Source organism: Petaurus breviceps, unplaced genomic scaffold (genome assembly GCF_028583685.1).
Source record: "Petaurus breviceps papuanus isolate PSGF00001 unplaced genomic scaffold, PetGlider_PUasm1.0 91041, whole genome shotgun sequence".
NCBI lineage: Eukaryota > Metazoa > Chordata > Mammalia > Diprotodontia > Petauridae > Petaurus > Petaurus breviceps.
In genome coordinates, this window is record NW_027187400.1 from 18,601,708 (window position 1) to 18,621,413 (window position 19,706).

Sequence of the window (19,706 nt, forward strand, 5' to 3'; positions counted from 1 at the left end):
TCCCTGACAAGCCGTCATTCAGCTTCCAGTGCAGGACCCACATTTCACTTCTGCAGATTTCTCAATGTCACAAGTTCTTCTTTATATTGAGTCAAAAACTACCTCTTTGCAACTGTCATGTCCCCCCACGTCACCCGCCACCCCCAGTCTTACTGTGCTTATCTGTGTCCCCCTGAGATGAAGCAGAGCAAATCTGGTCCCAAGTGACAGTTCTTTAAGAAACTGAAGGTAAGATCTGCCACCACCTCCCCTCCAGGCTGAACATTCCCTGTCTTTTAAAACTTACCCTTTTGTGAGATAATACCTGGTTCTTCTTTTAAAAGGTAATATTTTGCTTTTTTAAAAAGGTGACATTTTAACAGTATTTTTAAAAAGTTCTAACCCTCCCATACCCCCAATCCCCACACGCATAGTCTACACAATTGTATAAGCTTTTGTGCCCAAAAAGCCTCCCCTAGAGGGGGATGATTTAAAAACATGAACAAGGTGAGGTTCCAGGTTCCAAAATCTGTCCAGTCTTTAAGCAGTTCATATGCCAAGATCTCTTCTCTTCCATTACTCTATGGGCACATTAGGACAGGTGTGTGTGTGTGTGTGTGTGTGTGCGCGCGCACACATGTGCCTGCTAGACCCCAACTGGACTATAAGTGACACGAAGGTAAGGGTTAAGTCATTTCTGCCCCTGGATGTCAGCTAGGGAAGATTTCTTGAGCCCCCTCACACAACAATGTCACATACAAAGGGTGTTCAGTCTCAGCCTGAGGACCACAGTGATGCTGACCCAGGCTGTGTGCTTTCAACTGTCTGGACACTGGAAGTCTACCTCATCCAGATAACTCCTTCAGCAATTGTTGGGACTGACATATACAGGGTAGGTGCTGAATCAAGGTTTCTGAACTGACATTTTTCTTATCATATTCCTTCCAAAAATGCTGCCTTCCATTTCTTCCTTCTAGGCATGACCCAATTCCCTGACAACTATGTTGAGAGAGTGTAATGAAAACACTAGGATCTACTACTGTTATTTTCTCTTGTTAATATAAAGGACAAACCCTTCAAAAGAAAACAGGAGAATTTTCCCACATGTCAAAAGTTCTCAATTTAATGCAACAAATAATGAATAAGAGACTAGAGACTACTGTAGAGGAGTCACTGGGCCAGGAGCTGGGAGAGAGAGAGAGAGAAGGAAGACAAGGTTGCTGTCCTTGGGGAGTTTGTACTCTCCAAGGGCAGACAGGACAGAACACAAAAAATGGCAATACAGGGTAGGGTGGGTAAGTGTGTAAGAAAGGTCTGAACAAATGGTTTAGTGCAGGGAAGAGATCACAGGCAGGCGAAGGCTGTTAGGGAAGAGAGGACAAAAACTGGGTGACCTTGAAACATGGGCAGGATGTGAACAGATGAGGAGGAACATGATCTGTGTGCAGGGAGGGAAGAGTTCAATCAAAGGCACAGAGCTGGGGGAATCTGTAGTTGTTCAGGGAACTGGAGGACAGCCTGTGAGCTGCATGAAGCACAGGCAATGGAATGTGGTCAGTTTTGTCAAAGTCCAAGTTCTCTCTGAAGCAGAGGGAATCCTGCTCCTTCCACAGTTGTTAGGTCTCGACAATCATGGTTTCTAACCCAATAGTGTGGATCCCACAATCTGATCATTCCTGACAAGGTCAACTCAATTTGGGAAAACATACATTTGAAAAGCAGCTAATAACATTAATTAGTTTATCCTCCACACCTGTGCTTTAGCTTCCCTTCACACTCAAGTGACTTAGTTTAACTAATTACTTTGTTTATTGCCCAACCCAACAGAAACTTAAATCTGCAAAGGCTCAAGCAACACATAGACTCAGATGACCTGACCCCCCCCCCCCCCAAAGGCTTTTCCAGTTGTCATGTTCTTTGGGATCAATCCCTTGTGAAACCTACCTTCTCCACCAAATTCCCTGGAATGAGGCTCTCCACAAACTGTCGAAGGTTCTCTCGAACAACTGCATTGTGAAAGAATGAGATTTTTCCATTTATAATTCCTAGGATGGAGGGTGTGCTGTGGGCTCCCAGGTGATGGGCCAGCCGTCTTTCATAACCAGCGTGGACAACACCAATTCCCACACCTGAAAAAAGAGGGAGACTACATGAAGACCTTCTAGGGTACTGAGGTGGGTGACTGAAAGTGGAAGGAGAAGGACAGACTGGCCAAAGCAGAGTCCTTTTCATAAATAATTTGGAGCTTCTTCTACCTAGGAGGAAGGCATGAGAACACTTAGTGTATCATTTTCCTTGGTTTCCCCTCCTCAAAACTCAACCTTGAGAAACAATACAAAAGCATTAATGATTTTGAAAGTTTCTAAGATAACATTAGCAACATGGCTTCTAAGACCAATCTTCATTTCCTCCTGATTTCTAAAGTTTAGAATCCCCCAGAAACATTTTATTAAAAACCTACTGTGGGGTGGGCACTGATGATACAAACATGGATATGAGGCAGTCCCTGATCTCAAGGAACTTATAATCTAGTAAAGAAAAAGAAACACAAATAATCACGTACAAGGAGGAGTGGGATAAAGTGTGTGGGGAAAAAAGACCCAGGCAAAATGCTACAAGAAATGTGAGGAAGGAGGGATTGATTTTTATCTTGGCAGTAGAAGGCCTGAATCGGAGAAAGCTTCACAGAGAAAGTGCACTTGCACTGGGCCTTCAAGGAAGGGAAGACTTTGCAAATGGGGATGGGGGACACAGGAACAAGCATGGACAGAGCAGCTGGTGCAGTGAAGGATGGCAATGGTGGGGAAAGTCCTTAAGGGAAAGAGAATGAGGGAAGGTTGCAAAGACAGGCTGTCGGCAAACAGCAGAGTGCCTTGAATGCCCACAACCACCTCATCTAGGAGGAGAAAAAGTAACCAGAAACAGTTACATTCACGTGCTTTACAGATGGATGCTTTGTTACCTAGCTTTGCAGTACTGAATATAATTCCTTTGCCGAGGGGCCAAGTGAAATAAAGCAGCAGACTCTAAGGTTATTTGACTTCATTCTTGTAGCTGTTTCTGGCCATCCTCCAAGGGACTAGTAACAGTGGGAAGGAAAGCAAGAGGTGGAGGGGAGGAAGGGCATTGCATGCTGGGGAACTGCCTCTACAATGGCTGAGAGGGGAAAGCAGGCCAGAATGGCTGCGGTGCAGAGAGTGTGAATGTAGCTACAAGGCCAACAAACAATACGTGTTTATTAAGCACCTATTGTGTGCCAGGCAATATGCTCAGTGCTGGGGATAAAAAAAAAAAAAGGGCAAAAGACAGTCCTTGTCTTCAAGAAGCTCACACTCTAAGGAAAGGGGCACAGTTCAAGGACACATGGGGACTGAGAAGTGAGAACAGGAAGAAGAATTTGGGGGTCCAGGGCCTGGCCAGAACTGAAAGGAAGAATGCATGCACATGGTGGGGCAGTGGGGAGGTGGGGGGAAGAAACAGGTGGGTGGGATGGGGCAAAGGTCTCCTCTTGGCACCGGGGTCTCAAGCTAAGCCCTAGATCCAGGCATCAGGTGGCTGGGGAGGAGGTCTTGCTACCTGTCTGTTCATGTAGAAGGATATTTTTTTTTGGTGGTGGGGAGAGGACACAAAGCTAAGGGGCAGGAGCTGAGGGAGAGAGAGTACTTACTGTAAAGTTAACATAGGTGTTTTTTTGGCATGTGGATTTCTTTCAGAATTCTCTACATAAAGTCAGTTTGTGCATTGCCTCTCTCCCTCAATTTTTTATTGAAGGCAAATTCTCATTACATGAAAATCTAAAAATCACTTTATGTAGAGGTCTGAGGAATGGTTCACTTACATAAAGTGAGAACCAATTGTATATCTCTTCAAAAGACAACTATGCCATTTTCTTTGCTTGACTATGCGCGTTTGGGGGCAGAGGAGGTTGGTGAGGGTGGAAGGAAAGGAACAAAAGGCAGATTTTCACCAACTGAAAAAATAAAATTAATAAATAACATCCCCACCCCCACCCCCAGATACCCAGGCTACATTTGTCTTCATTCCACACCAGCCCCACATGACTTCTTTTAAGGATGTGATTAACCAGGTGTCAGAGTGCTGGGCCTGGAAGACCTGGGTTCAATCTGGCCTCAGATATTTACTAGCTGTGTGATCCTGGGCAAGTCACTTCACCCCTGGCTGCCTATGTTCCCTCCTCTGTAAAACGGTGATCATAACAGCACCTACCTCTAAGGATTGGTGTGAGGATCAAATGGCCAAATGTTTATAAAGTGCTCAGCAAAGTGTCTGGCACACAGTAAACTCTTGCCCAGTTCCCTTCCCTTCTCCTCTAGCTGTATACTATGAAAATCCATTTCTGTCTGTAGCCTCTTAACCTCAAAGGACGGCAGTGCCAAATCCAAGATGATGCTTATTTCAGGTCTTGCTAAATACAAGTTCTAACAAAATGACTCACAAACAAAAATCCCCAAACGGAAAATCAAGCAAACAGATTTAAAGTGAAATAACTGTGATACTTACAAATAGCTCCTTTCCCTTAGAACCTTAGTGAGCATAAATTCTTTTTCAGGGTTCAAGGAACCAAAGGAAGCAGCCATCCTTTCAGACAGGAAAATTTGCTGACTGGTTACTAATCAGTCACCTCAGGATCATACAAAACCTCGTTTTCCCTAGCTATTAACTTTCTGTTTGACTTGTAAAAAGACAGCAATGGGCACAACCTTTTGAACTCACAAAATTACTCTCGAATTACCTTAATTCATGTTCTTTGGAATTATTCTCATATAGTTTCCTTTCTGCTTGTTCACAGCCCAGTCTATAGTAGATGTTTCACACTTTCTGAATGCATAAAATCACAACCAAAACACAGGAGAGAGCCTATCATGGAAACAGTCTGCACCTTCCTCTTGGAAGAGCTGCTCACTCTGTTCACATGCTGCAATTCAGCTCACTCTCCCTGCTAAAGCAGATGTCACTTCCCAGACCACAAGATTTGCTTCCTTAATCCATTTATAAAGGAAGACCTTGGCCTTCTCCAAATCTGCTTCCTATACCTAAGTACCACTTCCTGCCTTGGAGGGTCCTCTGGCCTCATCTGGACATGATGTTGACAACTCTACCTTAAATGCAACAAAACCTTAGAAATATATCCTAAAAATGATATTTTTAAGAGAACTATATCCTCAGAGATTTTCATAGCATATCATTATAGAAAACTAGAAACAACCTAAATGTCCCACATCAGGAGAAGAGCTAAATAAATTGTGTTACATTATGCAAAACTAAGATGTAATCAAGACCGCTAAATCTGAAGAGGGGACAGAAGCTGACCTGCAGAGTCTGGAAGGTTTGGGTTCCAGGCCCGATTCAGACATGTAAGTTGTCCCTTCAATGACTATACAGAAGGGACGACTCTACTTTGCTGAGGGCGTTTACTAAGCCACAAGCCAATGCAAGCCCAAATTGTAATACACAAAGTTCCCTAGGAAGGTTTTCCAATGAAAAGTAAAAAAAAAAAAAATGAATCAGATGAATGGTGCTTACAGGAAGGCCACAGAGAGGAATGGTAAATGAGAACTAATGGATGGGGAATACTGATGGAGACAAAGAGGGAACAGATGAAAGCTACGATATTTTGTGTTGAAATTAGTTCATATAAATGTAAGTACTTTCTTAATGTACCATTTGATTCAGTAAAGACAGTGAGATAGTGCAAAGCACCAAAAACCACTGGAGAGGAGCAGCAGACTGCCTCTTCCAAAAACTGGAGAGGGCCACAGAATGAACTAATAAGAGTTACTAGCAAGGCACCTCTAGGAGTCATTAAACATTCAACCTCGATCAATCAATCAACCTGGGATTTCCTTGGCATTTCCTGGAGGAGGAAGAAGGAAATTCAACAACAAAGGATAGATTTTGAGCCAGGAGAAATTCCTCATGGCCATACAGATGGCAAAATCATTTTGCAAACTAACTGCGAAACTCATGGGCCTCAGACTCTCAAAGGTATGTATCCCTATGGATACCCCAGCAGACCAAGCCTACCCAAAGGCTGCCTATTGCTGTTCATTCATTTTGGTCATGTCCAACTCTTTGTGACCTCATTCAGGGTCTTCTTGGCAGAGATACTGGAATGGTTTGCCATTTCCTTCTGCAGCTCATTTAACAAATGAGGAAACTGAGGCAAACTGTTAAATGACTTGCTCAGGATCACACAGCTAGTAAGTATCTGAGGCTGGATTTGAACTCAGGTCTTTCTGACTCTAGGCTTGGTGCTCTATACTCTGTACCACCTAGATGCCAGAAAGGCTTCTGATGGAACAGAAAGAACACTGGAAGACTGGTGTTGAAGACTTGGCTTCATCCTTTACTGCCTGAATGATCTGGGCAAGTCACATGAACCCTCACTGGCAAAACAGGGATACACAGCAACTTCTGCACTACCTATCTTCCATGCTCAATAGAAGGATCAGAGGAGATAATAATACTTCTTCACATTGCTACAGGGCTTTGAAATTTAACAAGGACTTTTGTCTTTAAAATCCTATAGTAGAGGTAGCGTCCAAGTACTATTAACCCCACTTTACAGATGTGAAAACTGCAGCTCACAAGAGAACTATCTCACCCAAGACTCCACAGCCAGTAAAGTCCTCATCTGTACAATTAGATGGACTAGAGAGTCTCAAAGGCTCCTTCCAGCTCCAAATGCTATGATTCAAAGCGAAAAAAAAAAAAAAAAGGTGAGACAGAAGACTCAAACCTCAGTCTTGACTTCAGGGTTAGTGTTGGTAATGGTGATGGGAATCTGAAGATCTTCCCTGCCCCCTAATAGGGTGAATGTAATCACATGGAACATGTGGTGGGAAGAGTTTGCTAAAAGGTAGAGCAGGGCCCAAAGGAAGCTGGGAGTCAGAGCAGTTAGAGCTGGAGGGAGGAGAGGACATAACCAGGGAGGCAGCTAGGATGGTGAGTGATGGTTTGTGGGAAGGCTAAAAGATGATGTGGCTCTCTGCTGTGTTGTGGTGTATTAACTTCTATGTTGCTATAATGGATCCAGTTTCCTGGTGTTGGGATTTGGTTTTCTGGTGTCTGAATAAATGTTTAGCTTCTGTCTTGTACATGGAGAGTGTTATATTTTGTGATCGAGAACTATGTTGGCATATTTACAGTCACCATTGGCGCTGTGAATATTGTGTTGGAGCTACAACGTTCTACTACACTGCGTAGTCTCCTTATATGTGTGTATGGGCTGTGTAACTGTAAATCAGTATTATTATGAAATAGTATTTTGTTTATAAAAGAAACTTGTAGACATTTCTTTCAAAATGTGCCCATTGAATTACTCAGGCTTGCACCCCTGGAGGGAGGCGTCACATTCACAACAGCTGAGGCCTCCCTCCGAGGCTGGCATCGAGGGGATCAGCGCTCACCTAAGCCCTCCAGTTCCTGCACAACTTCTTTCCAGACAGGCTCAATGTGGATGCAGCTGAAGCACCAGTCCGAGGTGATCTTGATGAGGTAGGGCTTTCTGAAGCTGTCTGGGACCACCTCATTGACATAATGGGAAAAGTGCAGCAGGTACTTCTCGTCGGATGAGTCTCGCCGCTCCGAGTGGAACGGGAAATGGAAGAATGATTCATCAAAGTAGAAGCTGTCATGGAAATGGTGGAAGTGGTGACTCTGCGGCTGCTGTGGCTGGTGGTGCCCGGCGTTTTCACCGGCATCTCCGTAGCGGTCAAAGTTGGACCTCTTTTCTTCATTGGAAAGAATCTGTTGAGAGAAAATCTGAAGAGCTCAAGAGGATCAAAGCACCCTAGAGAACAGGCCAAGGACAGCATGGTAATAGACAGCCACGATGCTGGACAATCTACACATGCTCTACCACGTATTGAGGTAGGAATCACGCACAGTTATTCTGGCTTTATGAATCAAGCTCCCAAGGCCTGCAGGGAATCAGAAGGTTTGTAACTCTCCTGACACCAACAAGATTAGATGGGACAAATCAAATATGACAGTGATGATCGACAGCATCATTATGCCCCAACTGAGCTGGAGTAATTTAAACACATCTCTGATTAGGAAAATTAAGGAATACACCGAGAATGCCCTGCATGTAGCAGATGCCAATCAACATGTGCTTATTTAATATGGCCTTGTGGGATACGGTAGGAGAATCAGGTTATGCATTCAAATGTCATTCCTTAACTCTTTCCTTCCCTCTGTTAATTCCTTCCTATTTAACCTATATATAGCTCGCCTTGTTTCTGACTGCATGCTGTTTCCAACCATTAGACTGCAAGCCTCTTGGGGGTAGGGACTGTTGTCTGCCTCTTTCTGTATCCCCAGTGCTTAGCACAGTGCCTGGCACAGAGCAGGTGCTTAATAAATGTTTATCAATTGATTGAAGGACTCAAAGGTAGACATGGATACTGCCAACCCCATTTCTGCCACGACTAGCCATGTAACTTCAAGGAAGTCCTTGTGAGACAATTTCTTCATGTCTACAATGAAAATGACAATGACTACCTCATGAAGATTTGTAATGATGAAATAACAGATGTGATAATACTTTAAAATATTAGACAGCATCTAGGGTAAAGCCAAGGGATAGGGTATAAACTCCCCTTTAAAAACACAAATAAGTCAATGTGTATAAAACGATGAAGTACTATGCAAATTAAGACATTATTAGTATCGTCCCTATTACTTGTATTGAGTAACAGATGATGCAGAAATGACAAAGCCTGGTACAATACCTCATAAGCCTTGCTAATCTGAATGAACTTGTCTTCTGCTCCTGGATCTTTATTTTTGTCAGGATGCCTGAAATAAAAAAAAATAAGCCCAGGGTGAGAAAAGACTTATTCTTAGATACCATCCCTCAATGCCTTTGGACACAGCTGGTGATGCCAGAGGCAAATAGCAGGAAACTTGGTCAGAAGGGTTTCTAGCAAGGGGTCAGTCTGTCTCACCTAAGCAGGTGGAGCCTTTGAAAGGATAAGAAATTTCTTTATAAGAAACAACAACAGAAAGGCAAGCTTCTAAAGCACCATTCTGTTATGACTGACAGGTCTCTCTTCTAATATTCCATTACAAAGAAGCAGGATCTAGTGAAAACTAAGTAGTGCTAAATTTGGCTGATGGTTGAACCTGTCAGCAAGAACCCACTTCTTTCTCCAAGAGCAGACAGAAAATGTCACTGCAGCCTCCGGACAGTGGGCACAGGAATTTCCCCTAGTTAAATCTGATGGCTCAGGTTGCACTCCCATTGCTCAATGAAAGGACCCATCACATTCTGAACAGCAGCTAGGTGCTGACCTCCTGTGCTGTTAGCTGCCCCATGGCATGAGCACTCGCTAATGTTCTCTACGAGGCAAAGGGACCCACAAGATTTCAAAATTTGATTATTAAAATGTATCTAAACAAAAAAATATAATAAATCTGAGCTAATACTACTGACAATCTGGGTTACTCACTTGGCAATTAATGATCTATTTCCCTGTGGCATTTCTTCTAGAACTGCCTTTCCCTTTTTAGTACTAATGTCTTCCACACAGAAGTTTATAAGCTTCCCGGGAGCTGGGATGACTACCTACTGCTATATACCCCTGCACTTAGTATGTATTCTATAATTACGTGTTAGTTAGTTGAGTCAATCTTCATTTTATGAAATGAAATTCTGTTAGCTATATGGTCTAATCTGTACAAAACCTTTTCTATTAGCTCCTTCAAGTGATGTAAATAACTACTTATTGGGATAAGGAAGGGTCTAAGATTGGTCATTCTGTCACTAGAAAGTGAATAGAGAACAAAACCAACTCTATTATATACTAAAAAAAAAAATTCTTATTTCTAGATGTACAGGCAATGGAGTATAGAAATCTATCTTGCCCTACAAGGAAGTGAGGCGGAGGGGGATAACAGGGGTGATAGAGGGGAAGGAAGACTAGGGGAAGGGATGATCAGAATGCTTGCCATTTTGGGGTGGGGGGAGGGGAGAGATGGGGAGAAAATTTGGAACTCAAAATCTTGTGGAAATGAATGTTGAAGACTAAAATAAATAAATTAATAAAAAATTCTTATTTCCTGAATATCTCATAGATCTCAGAGGAGCACTTTGGCTAGATCTCCTTCTTTCTTTTTTCCCCCTATTTATCTATTATGCACTTTGACCTCACAGAAACAAAACACTCAAAATATTTACCAATAATATCAACTCAAATTTTAGCATTTAATATATGTTGATATTATTTGGGGCAGAAAGGGAGAAAAAGCTGAACTATTTGTTAGAAAAAAACACAACGTAGCCAACTATGGTAAAGCTTCTGCCTCACGGAAATATGAGACTGTGGCTCTAACATGCATTGGATGATGAGTGAAAATGTTTCAATTGTCTAAACTTGGCTTTTAAAAACTGAGGAAAAAAATGTTGTAATCAACCAAATTACTTCTAAAGATGCCGAATCACAAGAGAAATGCTTGAAGCTAGTTTGGTAACTAAGAAAAGCTGGCTAAACAGAAAAAGTGGGTGGGAAGCCAAGAGGAGAAAGCTTTCAGCTCACAGTGGAAGAGGGGGAATTGTTACAGTAGGTATAACCTAAGAATCATCTCTCTATAGGACTGTTGTCCTGATACCCATTTCAATTACTCTGAAATAATTTCATGAACCAAAGTGGAATCTTTTACATTTAAAAATAATAACAAATGGTCTCTAAAATTGGGTCAACTTCCTGTATTTTCCAAAGGAAATACTGGATGTTGTGATGTTCTCCTTGTCTGGCAACTTCTGAATAAGTAAAACTGTAGTAAGAAAAATACTAAAGGTTGGCCTAGAGGACTTCTGGGGGCCTTACCAACTCTAACAGAAAATAATTATATAAAACTATATAAAAATTACGTAGAATGCAGTTTGCTGAAGTACTCATGCGCCTGAATTCCTTTGATATCTTTTTTCTTTTTTGCTAAAAGTTTGAAAAAAAAATTCTGTAACACTTGACTAATCTACTGGAAACAAACACAGTATTCCTGAGGGAAAAAATGGGCTAAGACCACAACAAAACCACAAGAGTATACAAGAAATGGAGAGGACACGTCATTTTAAAAGCTTTTCCCCAAATGGCTTTGTAAAGATGAGGGTGAAGTTTTGAGAAGCACAAGAACAAAAATCCACTAAGACAAGATGTACCAAAGACCCCAAGTCACCATATTTCCCTTGGCTGTAGCTCATACTTCTAGGTCTACTTGTGAAAAATGGGTATATACTATTTTGTACCAAAAACTTCAATTCTTTCCATTAGGAAACATTTCCATAGTTGCAATAATTGGGCATAAGGGTGTTATGGAAATATAACAGCAAAGAAAAACTTCACAGACGTTCATGATCTACATCTATTGTGAATGGATATTCCTAGGAAAACGAATTCCAGGGAAAACAGCACATGACTCAGTGAATCAAAACAACAGAACCTTATTCAGCTCTGGAAGATGAAAATGTCAAGCTATCTCCCTGCATTCCTTCATGATAGAAAAACTGTCAGTAAGAGTCCTTAAAACATCTTATTAAGGGGGAAATACCCTAAAGTTCTAAAAGAATGATGTTGCCATTTGAAGTAACTATAACCTCACTAATATTAAGTGCTGTTTAGATTTAAAAAATGAGAGGCCAAACAGAAAACTGTACATTAACAGAAAAGCATTACACTTTGGGGTAAAGAGGAACCCTGGACGGAAATGTTGATATCAAGTCAAGAATAAATCAGCCTTGAGTCAGGCTTCACCAGTGCCAAGGATCTCAGAGCTCCCCTTTGTTTTCCTGACACCACAGAGGATAATCCCCAAATGTTTCCACAGTTTTCCAGACAGGAGTCTTCTCTTATTTGTCAGAGCAACTTCTCTCAACCAAAATGCAGCCCACCACCTACCTACAGGTGTGACCACGAAGTCAATGAACAATGGCAGGAGCAAGAGGGAGGACCTGTCTTGGACACCTGCTCCTTCTGCCCCACTGGCCCTGGCCCAAGGCTCTCCAGTTCCTTGGGTCTCACAATGCCCACCTGCAAAGTGCCCTCCTTCTATCCCATGGATGTATGAAGGGATCATGCCTTGTGGTATAGGAAGCCCCAGACACATGGGCATTCTTATTTCACATCCCTTAGCAGACCCTTTCGTTGCAGGGCCTTTAGGATTCCCAGACAGTCCTGGAGCCCCCCTCCTCCTTCATGGCTTCCTTCTAATCACCTTTCTGAAAGTAAATAGCTCCCATTTATAGAGAGTTCTTCTGTAAGGCTTGCAAAATGCCTTATAGGCATCAAACTGGTGGCTTCTCACAACAGCCCTGTAGGTGCTATTATCATCTTCATCTTACAGATAAGGAAACAGGTTAAGAGAAATTTAGTGACTTGGCAGGGCCACAGAACCAGGCCCCAGTGTCTTGGAAAGGTTTCAAACCCAGTCCTCTTTTCTTGGTTCTCTGATATCCAACCATGAAACCTCCTCTTTCTAGTCAGCTGGGCAAAGCTGTTATAATATTTATTAACAGTCACATGATGCTGTGAAAATGGTATGAGAAAGCTGGGAACAGAAGGTAACATGACTTTACTTAATATTCCACTATTTGGAGCCTAAGCATCCAATTTCTGTTCATCAAGGTTTCCCCCCCTCCTCTTTCCTCTACTGCTAGCTTTATACATAGATTATAAGACCATAGGCTGAGGAGTGGAAGGGATGTCAGAGGTCTCATCTGACAGATTTGGAAACTGAGGCCAAGACAGTTGAAATGCCCCAAATGACTTACTGCCAATAGTAAGCAGCTTGAAGGAGGTAGTGGTGATTTAACCCGTCTTTTTTACCATTTTGTGTCTCTCTCCTCCTATCACTTCTACCCAAGGCTACTGCTAGGGAGTTCCTCACTAATCTCCCCTAAGGCGTTTCTCCAAGGAGTTGAAGTACGGGGCCCAGGACCACATGGCCAATACCGGAATCTAATTCTTTCTGACTCAGAGGCCAGTTCATTCACTAGGCCAGACTGCAGCAAACAGTCACGTATTTGGCCAAAAATAATTTTGTATTATCGGTGGATTACATTACACCATTCTATTTCTGTATTAAGTTCTCACCTGCACTAGTCTGTTAGTCTATGCACCAGGCACTGGGCTATGCCAGTGCTGGGGATACAGAGAGAGGCAAAAGACCAGCTCTGCCCTCAAACTTAAAATTGTGCATATTCTGTACATGCCTACAGACATATTTTTCTCTCTAAAAATTTTAAATTTTTAAATTTTAAATAGAAATGCTTTCTCAGGTTTAGTGATTTCTGAAATATTATTTTTTTTAAACTGGTAACAAACAATGAAGTGAAACAGTAATGCGGCAAGAAGACAGCCTGGGAGCCAGAGAAATGGTTATAGTCCTGCCTCTGACACTTCCTGGCTGTGTGACTGAGGGAAAACCACTCTGGGCATCTGTGCCCACTGCTTCATCTGTCAAACTGGGAAAATGGTACTGGCCCAAACTACAAGGATAGCTATGGAGGTCAAATGAGAAAATGTGTAAGAAAGGACATTGTGAATTGTAAAACTCTCACTGTTACTGATCAAACTAAGGTGTTGTCATAACCTTTAGACTTGATTACTCAAAAATATAGACAGAAAAAAGGTGACTTGTCCGTCAATGTTTCACATAGGTATATAGTATAAGTGTAGAGAGACACAAACATTAATGCTAACCAGTTCAATTTTAGGCTATGTGGCCCTTCCAAAAGTGTCGTGCTCACATTAAACTTCTATTTGTGATTTGTTCCACCTACCATTCCCGGGCGAGCTTCTTATAAGCCTTTTTAATATCAGCCTGGCTGGCTGTGCGGCTGACCCTTAGGACTCTGTATGGGTCAAAATCCAACGCGGACAAGATTTGCAGGATCAAAACCAGAACTATCAAGAACTGCCAGGAAAGGCTCAACGTTCTCACTCCCATTTCTCTTCCTTCCCAGAGCTGAAATGATTGAATAGGTATGAGTTTCAGCAGCAGAAACCTGGACAGTACTGGTCTAGGTAAAAGCAGAAGACATATGGACGGAAACCCTCCACCAACCCTCAACCCCCACAACTAACAAAACCTTAGGCAGAAAAAAAATCAAGTCTCTGATGAAAAAATATAGATATTTTAAATTAGCCCAAGGCAGACAATTCTTCCCTAAAAAAACAGCATCATGAACTAAGACTATTACACAAAAACATGTTGAGAATCAACAGCTGTGGCCAAAAACCTTTGGCTTAGACATAGTTCAAAGATCACTGAACTTGTAGACTTAAAAAAAAAAAAAAGTCAAACAAAAGGACCAGACTAATTCATACTAATGTAGAAAAAATAATAGCAAATTAATATGGGAGAAAAATCAAAAGAAGAAAATTCTTGTGAGATCATTCAAAATATATGTTTGATTTAATTTACTAACAGGGCTAAATTTGTTTCAATGAACACTTCCACAGAGGTTCTTTAAAAACTAAGAATAAACCCTAAGATAGGGCAGGTGAATGAGGAAGTGCTTGTGGGTATTTCCAAGTCCAAAAGATTGAAGTAAAATTATTTTAAATTTTAGAACAGTAGCCTCAACACTGCTTCAAATTCCATCCCTTCACTTTTGTTTCCTTCTAGTTAATTTTACTGAAATGCAAAGGAGCATTTCACAACTTCCTCCTTATTTTAACCATCTGTTTTATGACAGTCATATAAGAATTCATGGAGATAGAAACACAAGGGCAAGATCCAAGCTAGAGAAAATTTAGTTTGTTATTAAAGGTGGAGTCAATGATGAACATAGTGTCCCATCTTCCAGTAAATCTTATCACTGTATTCAGCACCTTTCTGAAGATGACCCAGGTTGAGGAAAGAACAAGACAAGTCTTTAACTTTCTTCTTATAGAAATATGACTACAATCAAGTTGTCCCATGATGCAGCTATCATTTCTATACAGACTCTTCATCAATGAGCCAAGCTGGAAGGATGAAAATACTCATATGCCGCCTCAACAGCAAGGATGTTACTTTTAGAAGAAGACAAACGTCCCAAAGGCAGATATAGAAGTCCACCAGTTGCAAATCCCCATAGATTTTACTGAACTGAGAAAATACTGGTGGCAATAGTTATGACAAATAGAGGAGAGAAAACAAGATGTATCAGAGAGTATTCATGTTAGACAAATGGATATTGTTCTCCAATATCTTTTTGAAGATCTACAAACAGGCTACTATATCTTTTGGATATATGTTCTCAGCAATGGCCCAAACTCCACTTCTTAGACAAAGCCTATCCTGAGGCATCAGATGAGGATGGAAGGGGAAAGAGAATAAACATTTATACAGTTGCTACTGTGTAACCAGGCACTGTGCTAAGCTTCTTTCAAAATGTTATCTGGCAACAATGATGGGAGGTAGGTGCTATTATCATCCACATTTTACAGATGAGGAAACTGGGGCAAACAATTTACATGACTTGCTGACGGTCACTCTGCCAGTAAGTGCAGACTCTTCTGGTCTTCCTGACTCTGGCCCCAACATTTATCAACTGGGCTATCATCTGCCCTCCTCCCTTCTCAACTTGACACAAGATTACTTCTAATTTTTATTGTAATTTAGCTGCATACTAGTTTCTCCCCAGTAGAAGGTTAACTCCTTGAGACCAAGGATGATTTCTCTATTTTTCTCTGTGGATCCCCAGCAGAATGCTCTGCATACAGAGTGGGTGCTCTTCTTGTTGGAATGAATTACTTGTGGGTTCAGTTTGGCTATCTACTGCACTGATTTCAGTCACTGAATTTATTAAAGCCAACCCTCTGTGCCCTGGAAATAGTACTTGTGCTACCATTAGCCAGTTGTGCAAACAATTATCCAAGCTAAGACTCGGCTTTCACCTATTTACAATGGGAGCAAGTATGATTTCCACCTGGCTTACGGAACTGCCATAAATTATGGGAGCAAAGATGATGAGACTTGTGACAGTGTGGCCACCAGAGGAGGGACTTAGAATTTAAAAACTACTGTTGAAATACAGAATGAGACTTCGTATGACTAAGAAGCCCCATAAAATTTCGGATAGGGCTGTTTCTACAAATAAAGAAAAACCGACAATGGGAGCTTAAAAGATGACACCTAGGGCAAAGACACTACCAGGACGGTGGGACAGAGGATAGGGAAGGGCTCGGAGTCCCGGAAGCTCCATCCCCTTGGCTGTAAAAAAGGGCTGACCCCGGCAGCCTGGCCGAGGGCGGGGGTGGGAGTGGGAGGACCGGGGAAAGCACCAAATGCCATTTGCTGAACTGACAGCAACACCCCCCTCCCGCCCCCCAACCCTCAGACCCATCAGTCCGGCCGGCTTCGGCCGTGGGCAGCCAGGCCGGAGGCCTCGGCCCAGGAGGGACCGCTCTTCCCGGTCTGGGGCCTCGGGTCAACTGGAGAGCACAGCCGTCCTACCGCCCGCGGAAGTTCAAGGGCGCGCTGGAGCGGGGGGGGGGGGGGGGGGGGGGGGGGGCGCGCCGCGGCGGGGGGGGGGCCCCGCGCCGGGCGCCGCCGCCCCCCCCCCGGGGGGGGTGGGGGGGGGGGGGGGGGGGGGGGGGGGGGGGGGGGGCAGGGGGCGGCCAGCCAAGAGCTCGGGGGTGCCCCTCTCAGGGCCGGGCCTCAGTTTCCTTCCCTGTCTCTCGCCCTTGGGCTCCTCAGCCCCACCGCCGGCAGCGGGCACCGAATCCCGGGGAGCTTGTGAACCGGCCGGGCTGCCAAGGCCAAGCCCCGCCCCGCCCGCCCAGGCCTGGCCCCAGCGCTCCGAAGTTCGTACTTCCTTACCCGGGAGCAGGGTCGTGGTCCCCACCGCCCGCCTGCCTGCTGGCCGGCCGCCGCCGGCACCGCAGAGTCCTGGGCGGCCGAGAGCGACACCAGCGGCCGCCTCCAGGCTCCGCCCCGCCTCCGCTGCAGGACCCCGGCTCGAGCCCACAAGGGAGGCGGCGCGGCGGGGCACGTGACTCCTTAAAGGGCGGGCGCCTGGTTCGAGCCAAAGAGCCTTTCTGGCCCCCGAACCCGCCTGAGCCTCCCCGGCCGCCGTCCTCACCCCCATCAGGGAGGGGCCCTGCACACACCGCTCTGCGTCCCTCCCCCAGTTCTCCCCAAGCGCCGTCGCCATGGATGCGGCGCGCGGTACTGCGGCCTTACCCAAGATGCCCCGGGTCAGGCGATCGAGAGAGTGGCTACATACTTCCTAGCGAGTATGAGAGAACGCGGGGCATGCCGGGCCGGTTCTTCGGCCTAGCAACAGTACCCCTCAGTACACGAAAGACCTGGGAGGACCGCACCAGTTATGTCGAGGTAGGGCACGGAGAGAGGCCTAAAGATCTGCGGGACCACGAGGGATTGCCGCGCCCCTGCGACGTCACGAGGAGGCGCGGTTTCTCCAGGCTGATCCAGCTCGCAGTCACTGAGGCTCTGCCGGGCCTTCCTTCCCGGAGATTAGGCTGCAGTTTTGCCCCAGCTCGGCTCTAGGACCGGCCCACACCCGCTTCCTGGGGATGGTACATCGGGCCTTGGCCGAGGCTGGAAGGCCTGTGTAACAACGGAGAGCCACCGATCCTGTGTGCCGCAGTTTCCTCCCGTGGCCCTTGGGGAGGCTCATTGTCAAGGCCCGCAGTTCCCATGCCCTCCCTCCCTCCGGGCTTCCCGAGTCAAGGTGTCCCACCAAAAAAAGGGGCGGGGGGGGGGAACAAATCTACAGACCATAGAAAGAAGAACCAGGTACATTTATTCCAGACAAGGCAGAAAGGAGGTGTAGATACACACCAATCACTCACACACTCGAAAGATGCACAGGATAATGAGTTACACAATACATAAGGAGGCCAAAGGGAAGCCCCTTCCAAGGTTAAGTGGTTTTGCAAGACAGCTCATCAGATATTTCTACTTCACCTTGGCTGGGTCCTGTCCAACCACTCTTGGTCCAAGGGCCAAATTTCATTGAGACTTTGTCAGCGGCCATATTCTCCAATGAAGCTTTCCTGACCAGACAACACTGTTACTGTGTGAAAACACAAGTGCCTCATCCACAGGCCATTCCTAACATTTACACCTTTTACAATCCCAAAACCCACCCAATTGCTCCAGACTCTTGATATTCAGTAACCTTAGGATTAAGAAAGGATACACACCCACACACCCACTCAGGTGGCACAAATATGCTTCTCTCTCTCACACACAAACACACACACAATAGGGATGGCCCTTGTGGCCATATGGAGGCTAGGTGGGAGACAGGAAATTGTCCCCTTTCCCACCCAACTCTGGGGACCCAGCTGGAACCACTTTACAGGATTCACAGTGGGGAAGGAAAATAGCCCTTTTGTACTGACTAATTCTACTGAGCTTTTGCCTCAGCAGTCAATAAAAGGAATCTTTAAACAATAAGTGATTACAAAATGATTAAACCCTCCCAGCTTTAAACCAGCTACCAGATGGTGGGGACACAGAGAAATAGCAAACCTTCCCTTGTGAGTGATTACATATAGACCTCAGTACACAAAAGGAAAATACATGATGGAATTTAGTTTACAACACACACACCCCTCAGAGATGAGTCTTACTTGGCTAGAAGCAGGCCCACAAAGATCTGGAAACAGGCTGAGAACATCCAAATCCTACTCTCTACAAGCCCCTCTGGGATGTAAGAAGGCAAGTATCACACAATGCTGGGAAATCAAGGGACCTCAAGGTTCCAGTCTCTAGGTCAAGCTCTCCAATGGGAAAAGGAGAAGGGCCCCTCTGACCAGACAGTAGTCGTGAAGGAGGAACAAAAAGGCAAACCAAAAGGAAGAGGGAAAGGGTTTGGAAAGCAGTGGGGGCCCTTCCCCTAAAGGGGAGTTTCTCTATTGATGGTTTACCCAGGTACACTTCTACATGTTGGGGGAGACTGGAATGGAAAAGGGAACAGCTCCTGCCCCTTCCCTGTGGGTCAGCTGAGACTTCGGGGGTGCTTGCAGCAGGAATGGGCTGCTGCTGAAAGTCCCAGGGCTCTAGGGCCTAGCTCTCATAACACACCTTCAGCCTCCCAAGGGAGACCCATTCTCCTGCAGGGAACAAAATCTGTATTTGGAATAAGAGGACAGGGTTCAAAGATTTCCTGACCTACTTCTCTTTGGGAAAAGTGCCTAACCACTTGGGGCCCCACTTTTCACACCCATGGGGTGTGAAACCCCAGAAGGGCTCAGATTATATAGCTTGCCTCCAAGGTCTTTTCCTATTCAAAATCTCCCACATGTATAATGAGCATAGGGGGAGAACAAACTTCCCTTCTGGTAAGGGAGGTGTGATTTTGTAGTTTTGTACCCCCAGCACTGGACCGGCTTTTTGTATGGTATTAAATGGGAGGGAGCTGATACAGTCAGGAGAAAACCTTAAAGTCAGAAGGAGAAAAAGGTGCCAGAGACCCACTTGGCAGATCTGCCATCATGGGAAAGAGGCAAAGGGAACACCAACAAGACCAGAAACCCTGGTGTGGGACCACTATGATTGGACCATGGACAGTACTCCCCATGTGGACATCAAGCTGGTGGACATCAACCTGGGGGCCACCCTGCCTGACAAAGAATCTTGCTCTGACTTTAGCCCCTGTTGCTGAGACCAGGGCAGCTGTCCCACTCAATGTCAGGCCTTGACAGATGCACCAGGGGATTCTGGGTGGAAGAAGAACAGGAAAG

General features: G+C 44.7%; 1 protein-coding gene across 4 annotated transcripts in view; it reads right to left on the bottom strand.

Moving 5' to 3' along the window:
* DNAJC16 (DnaJ heat shock protein family (Hsp40) member C16) overlaps positions 1–17,367 on the bottom strand; it is a 31,407-nt gene extending 14,040 nt beyond the window's left edge. The window contains exons 1-5 of one of the 4 annotated variants that reach the window (XM_069078713.1): positions 17,176–17,367; positions 13,784–13,968; positions 8,736–8,802; positions 7,410–7,749; positions 1,924–2,108 (exon numbers count right to left, since the gene is read on the bottom strand). In XM_069078713.1, the coding sequence (XP_068934814.1) occupies positions 1,924–2,108; positions 7,410–7,749; positions 8,736–8,802; positions 13,784–13,950 (759 nt within the window). In that variant the 5' untranslated portion in view covers positions 13,951–13,968; positions 17,176–17,367. Of the gene's footprint in view, positions 1–1,923; positions 2,109–7,409; positions 7,750–8,735; positions 8,803–13,783; positions 13,969–16,812; positions 16,970–17,175 lie in introns of those variants that run through there. The other 3 variants (XM_069078715.1, XM_069078714.1, XM_069078716.1) reach the window with 3 other exon arrangements.
* Between the last annotated feature and the right edge of the window lie 2,339 nt (positions 17,368–19,706).